Source organism: Dipodomys ordii, unplaced genomic scaffold (assembly GCF_000151885.1).
Source record: "Dipodomys ordii isolate 6190 unplaced genomic scaffold, Dord_2.0 Scaffold136, whole genome shotgun sequence".
NCBI lineage: Eukaryota > Metazoa > Chordata > Mammalia > Rodentia > Heteromyidae > Dipodomys > Dipodomys ordii.
This window is the reverse complement of record NW_012267352.1, coordinates 6,302,116-6,309,141: the sequence shown is the minus strand read 5'-3', so window position 1 is coordinate 6,309,141 and position 7,026 is coordinate 6,302,116. Positions and strand designations below refer to the sequence as shown.

Sequence of the window (7,026 nt, the reverse complement as noted above, 5' to 3'; positions counted from 1 at the left end):
ACACATTTATAAGATTATTTCTTTGTTGCTTTGTATGTCCCTCCCACACAGTATAACCCCTGCTTTCACTGTATTTGATGTCAGTATAATTTGTGGAGGGGAAGGGGAAAAACAAATCGTTTAAATAGAGATACAGGTGGACCCATTGCAACAATGAGATGTACAAGTCATTATGTTGAAAATGAACTTTACAACTTTGGTGTGGAGGGGAGGGGAAAGGATTGGGGGGGGGGTAGAGGGAGGATGGAAAGGGTGAGAAGAGGAAACAAAGGAGGAGGCTACAATGCTTGATAAGAGATATACTCATTATCTTGCCCATGTCTCTGTTCAGTATTTTCACAATAAAAAAAGAAAAAGAAAAATTAGGAGAGCTTTGTATTGCTATCACAGGATATCTGAGACTGGGTAGTTTAGAAACAAAAAAAAAATCTCACAGTTTAGAAATAGACACTAGTAGGTTTGGTGCTAATCTCTCTACTTCCAAAATGGCACTTTGCTATTGCATCCTCTCAAAAAAACAAATCCTGAGTCATAATAAACAGGACAGAAGAGAGCCAGAGCCCAAGCTACTTTCCTTCAGCCTTTTCCTGAGACATTAATTCATTCATCAAAGTGGAGCCCTCAAGACGTACTCAGATCCCAACAGGCCACACCTTTTATCACTACATATGAAGAATACGTTTCAGCATGTGAATTGTGCAGGACATTCAGACCACAGCAGGCTATAAGGAAACTTGCTATCATCTCATAAAGAGTAATTCTGATCAAAGTGGGAAGAAGGATTGAGATGAGAGAACTCCAAAACTGGAATTTAAAGGTGATAGTAGTGTTAAGTTTGAGTCATGGATGGTTTAGGGAAATGGCTCTTCCATGTTTAGAACATGGGAAGGCACAGGGTTAAGGGTGTAGCTCAAGTGGTAGAGTGTTTGCCTACTTCAGTACTGAAGAAGCAAGAAATGAGAAGGCATAATGGAGAAGAGGCTTGAGTTCAGCTCTGTCTACTAAGTTCATAAATCAGACCAAGGACAAGTTAATAGCTGTTAGATACATAAAGATGTCTTTAATATTATACTGTATTATATTCCTTGGAATATATAGAGTTGTTTAGGAACATGGTGGAAAAAAAGACAGTACTATGAATGCAAAACATAAAAACTTCCCAATTGTGGGAAGAATGCATGTGATCGAAAAATACCACAGACTTTAAGACCCACATGGCCCATGTGTAACCATGAGCCTGCTAGCTAGCAAAAGCTCCTGTCTGCCAGGCACTGGATCCCTGTAATCCTAGCTGCTCAAGAGGCTGAGATCTGAGGATCACAGGAAAGTTCATGGGACTCTTATCTCCAGTTAACCACCAGAAAACTGGAAGTAGAGCTGTGGCTCCAAGTGGTAGAGTGTTAGCCTTGAGCAAAAAAGCTCAGAGACAGCACCTAATCTCTGAGTTCAAGCTGCATGACCAACCAAAAAAAGAAAAAAATTCTTTCCTATTAAGGTGATGTGTTTATACCAATATTTGTTCCAGAATAACCTATCTTTGGGATAGTGTTTAACTATCCCAGTCATGAGCATAAGAGTTATAAATCTGTGATATACATTCCCATTTAATTTATTAAATCAGACATTGGCTAAATTACTAGCTTTTATCTGTGACTTTGTAAGATGGGAAAAAACTTGGAAAGAAATCTAATGGGGATCTTTTATGTATTGAGGAAAGGTCATCACTAGCATCAAATACTGCATTTTAGAGTGATGTTACAATGAATAGGTAAAGGTTGTAACTCAAGTTATACTTCAAAAGGACTACTTTGCTCAAGATTCTGTCATTTAAAATAATCTCTTGCAATAAAACTGACTCTGTAGAAGGGTGTTAATTGCCTGCTTTACTACTGGCACATCAGATTGCTTTAATTGAGTGTTTTAACAGAATTTTTATTTTTTCAGATAAATTAGGGGGTTTTGTGAACATAAAAGAGGATTTGAAGAATGGTAGTAAGCTGTTACAAATCAAATTTAAATCTTGGTTTTATTTTCTTCATTCTCTCTAGCATTAATACTCACTGATGGCTGATTGTTTTGAAATAAATAATACAGTAAACCCTCAATACAAGTGTGATTAGAAAATGAGATATTCTAATTAATCAAATATTATTACTAGAATATGTGCTATTCCTCTGATTTTTAAAAATGCAGCAAAAATCTAGTGAGTCTGAGATAATAATGGAAGATGCACAAACCTTGTGATCATTTTATAAAGCAGTGATTACACCTGATTCAAAATTAAACAATGTATGTGTTTAATGAAATGTGTGATTCAGAGGTTTTTCAATAGGACACTTAAAGTTCAGATAAGTAAGTGCTGTTCCATGATTGGCTTTGGTTTTGTGTTTTAAAAGGGGGGTTAATCACAGCATTTTGGGGTGAGAAGCTGCAGAGAAGAAAGGTGAGATAATTTGGTCTCCACCCACACTGGCAATACTGAGAAACCACAGTGGTTAGCCCCATGACGGCTGAGCACAGCTTTGTGTGTGCAGAACTACATCTGGAAACACAAGCAAACTACTTACAGATCGTGTTGTGGGAAGCAGTTCAGGAACTAACCATCCAAAAAATGCTTTGCTTAGCCATGCGCCTGTTGGAGAAGATTGGGGATTCATAACGTATGTCCTGGTGTTTATGTCCTCCTGCTGACATGTACCCCAAATGCCATGCCAGAGCATGATATTGATTGTGGTCATTGGGTACTTGGGGACGCCGTATAAAGAAGGAAGCCACACTCCAGCTCCTTAGGACCTGTCTGGAATGAGAGGTGTGACAGTTCAGTATATTAGCCCAATGCCGTTCGTCATGTATTCAGAGCATCCAAGAAGACTTACTAACTGTGACTGCATGAGTGTCTAGCTTTCTTCATTCCTCATCTATGAAGCAGAGATGAAAACTCTCATGGTGACTTTAAATGACATCTAGCCATGTGTGATGGCCATCAGTGGGAGCCCTGGCTGCTCTTGGTATGGTTATCATCACTCACCAAGGTGTGCTTTGGTTTTATGTAGATGAGCTGCTTCAGAAAGAGCAAAACTACTCGGATGATGTCTTGGCCAACATGATCAGTGAGCCAAGAATCAGTTACGGAAACGATGCTCTCATGCCATCTTTGACGGAAACCAAAACCACTGTGGAGCTTCTTCCCGTGAATGGCGAGTTCAGCCTGGATGATCTGCAGCCGTGGCATCCTTTCGGGGTGGACTCGGTGCCAGCCAATACAGAAAATGAAGGTAAGAGTCCCTGGGCCAAAGCAGGGGTGTTCTAGGCTCTGTGTGTATCTGTGTGTCTCTCTGTGAGTTGTGATTTTTATATGGTAATAATATTATCTTTTCATTTATTTTAAAAAGTGACTACACACAGAGCACCAGTGGCTCACACCTATAACCTTAGCTACCTAGTACTCATGGGTCTGAAATCTGAGGATCATGGTTCAAAGCTAGCCCAGGAAGGCAACTCCATGAGACTCTTATTTCCAATTAAACACCAAAAAGCCACAAGTGGAGCTGTGATTCAAGTGGTAGTGCACCCAGACCCCGAGTTCCAGCCCCATGACTGGCACCAAAAAAAAAGAAAGAAAGAAATGACTATTAGAAAGTATTACTATATAATTATTAACTACATAAAGATGGTTTTGTATAATTCAGTACAGTTTCATGCTACAAAGCTAGGTTTTGTTTGTGATCAAAGCTTAACAGTCCCATTTTGGAGGTGCCAAAAGGGGATGATCATAGTGACATACAGTGCTTTTGAGTAAAAGCCAAAGGTCTTTGCATTTGGTTTTCCAACAAAGCAGGTTTGCATGTAGGATGATAAGTATCATTGGAATCACCACTCCTATAAAATGGGGACCCACAATGTGTCATTCAAGAAGCAGTTCTCAGGCTGCGATGTGGCTAAATGGTAGAACACACACCTAACATAGGCAAGGCCCTGTTTTATCTTTAGCACTGGAGGAAAAAATGAAGAAGCCATGTTTTTATATGAAAAGTATAGAAATATAAAAAAATACTAAAAACTGTGTAGAGTTAGGTGTGATGATACACACCTATAATCCCAGCTAATCTGCAGGCTAATTTGAAAAGGATCACTTGAATCCACAAGCAAGCTCAAGACCAGGCTAGGAAATATAAGAAGACCTATTTTAAGGAAAAGAAAGAAAGAAAAAAGAAAGCAAGAAAGAAAGAAAGAGAGAGAGAGAGAAAGAGAGAAACAGAAAGTTATATAATTGTAAAATGGATACATAAATAGCTTGTACTGTATACCAAAGTAACTTAAGTTACTTGCAAAGCCAAGTAACTTAAGTTTTTTAGTGGTGATTTTTTTGTAGGATGGTTTTTTAAATACCCTGACTGAGAGGTGTTTTGTTGTTTCTGCAGTGAGTGAAAGAACAACTCAACTTCCATTTATAAGCTAGTGGCCACTTTTAACAAAATTAAATTCACCCAACAGACAGAATCGTATCTCTATAATGAACATTTGACAGTCACCAGAATAGTCTTTGTTGGCTATTTATTGCTACATGAAAATTCAGGTTGCATTAAGTTGTAAGGGCAAAAATAGAGAACCAGATATAAATAAAATGTAGTTTTTTCAAGATTTAAACAGTTTTTCACTTAGCAGTTTAAATTAAGGCAGCTGTCCACATGAAGGAGCAGGTTGCTCTAAATGTTCTTTCCAGTGAAAGGTCAGAGAATTCAAGTTTTTCTCTATCAACAAATTGGTGCACCTGGATGATGTGCTTTTTATAAGCAGAGATTTCTTTCTTATCAGCAGTATCTACCTAGGAAAGGGCATCTTAGGGGGGTTTTGTTTAACCATTCTTACATGTTTGGAAGTATAAAACTGCAAACCTTTATTTCTCAGCACAAGTAACATTTTCCAAGAATAATTTTTCCAAGAACTTTACCTTGATTTTCTTTCTAAGAATGACAGATATGTACAAGTAATTAAATCACATGAATTCTCCGAATCTCAGATCCAACATTCTTTTCATTTTGAATATTTTTCAGTCTTTTCATGTTGAATATTTTGAAATGTTTCCTCAACATACACACACACACAAACACACACACACACACACACACACACACACACACACACATTCACCTGTCTTCTGGGGATTGGATCAGCGCGTCTGAAACTTGCTGTCTATTATAGAGCTTCACTTCCCAGCACACAACAATTTAATCTTAGACTAAAGATGACTGGCAGGGCTTAGGGGAAAATACAATATTGTAGACTCAATTAATGGGGACAGTGCACCATGTGATGTTTGTCTCTAGATTCCTCAGCAAACTGAGGCAGGACTATTTGACTAATTTTGGTAAGGTGGCAAAAAACTCAGTGACATGATTTCCTTCAGTTTATACAGTAGTGTGATTCAGAGATGTTCAGGTTACACTAAAGTCTATGCAAAGAGGCTTTGTGTTTATATATAAAATTGAGTCAGTCAGGCACCAGTGGCTCACACCTGTAATTCTTACTTACTTACTTACTCAGGAGGATGAAATCTGAGGATTGAAGTTTAAACACAGTCAGGGCAGAAAAGCCCATGAGATTCTTACTTTCAATTAGCCCCCAAAACACTGGAAGTAGAGCTGTGGTTCAAGCCTTGAGCAGAAAAGGCTAGGGAAGAACACGTAGGCCCAGTATACTCTCTCTCTCTCTCTCTCTCTCTCTCTCTCTCTTTCTCTCTCTCTCTCTCTCTCTCTCTCTCTCTTTCTCTCTCTCTGTCTCTTTCTCACACACACACACACAAATATAAAATATAGTTCACAATGAAATCTTTCTCTTTAACTAATGTAAGCTAATAACAAATAAATTGTTTATTTAGGTCAGTTATTGTGAACACCTGTTTGTCCCATAAGAAATCAGGACATCAAGCAGTGTGTGGAATTTGTTGAGGTTTTCCTGTGCACAGAATCATATCCTTGATTCCCACCCACTAAATGCAAACAGTGTCCTCTCTTTTTCTAGCCTAGGGACAACCAAAACCACTTCAACAATGTCAACCATCCTATGGGATGGTGGGTACAACTCACTTATTGTTCACCCTGAATGATGTAAATCTGAGGTAAATTCTGGTACAAGCAAGTTAGCCTATCTACATGTGGCCTAGTCTGTAAAGTTGATATTCATTCCTAGCTCAAAGCTCTGGCGTGAGCCTTATGTGAGAGGGCCTGCGAACCTCTTCACAAAGGACCTAGAATGCAGTAAGTATTCAGTGGTACTTCGCTTTTATTTTTAATGGAACCAGGAGCCTATTAGAGAATCCTTTGTCTTCCCATCTATGGATGAATCACATGGCCTAAACAGTGAGTCCATAAAACCAAGGTAATCTTTTCTAAAGATAGCTCCTATTTTGCCCTCTCATCTCCCTCCTCCCTTTTCCCAGATGCTTGGTCCTGGCTAACTTTGTTTGCATAGAAATGTTCACACACTCCATACTATTGAAATTATCTTAAGTTCTCAGAGAATTTCCTTTCATTGTCCATGCAGCCCTTATCATCACAGCTTCAAATGATTACCAGAAATGTGTTGTTTTTCTCAAGACCAATCAGTTAAGACCAGAGGGAGGTCCAATGTCTGGGTATTCATTGAAATACAACAAGTACATTACAAATGCATGATTCCCGTATTCTACAGATCTTTTCTAAATTTTAGGGTAGGGAAGTTTATAGGGGGGAAAAAATCTCCTTCTCAGTGATTAACAAATGACATCTGTTTGTACTAATGTTTTAGTCTTTTTCTATGCACATGAGATACTAGTGTTTTCTTTAGTAATAATTGTGGGTGTTTTATCATTTGTATATTTCTCCTACTTAAGTGTATACATTTGAGCCCTAGAAAATTCCCATCTACTTTTGACAAAACTAGACTTGATAAAATAATAAGACTTGTCCAGATGCACTTTCTAAGGATGAGATTGTTGATACATGTGCTTACTGCCACTTCAGTTTACCTGTTTGCCCTTATGAGTAT

The 7,026-nt window shown here is 38.3% G+C and overlaps 1 protein-coding gene across 5 annotated transcripts in view; it reads left to right on the top strand.

The window, feature by feature from the left end:
* The window catches only part of App (amyloid beta (A4) precursor protein), a 218,206-nt gene that overhangs the window by 195,420 nt on the left and 15,760 nt on the right, over nt 1–7,026 (top strand). For all 5 annotated transcript variants that reach the window (XM_013031031.1, XM_013031029.1, XM_013031034.1 and 2 more), the window contains one exon: nt 3,054–3,275. In XM_013031031.1, coding sequence (XP_012886485.1) covers nt 3,054–3,275 — 222 coding nt within the window. The remainder of the gene's footprint in view (nt 1–3,053; nt 3,276–7,026) is intronic.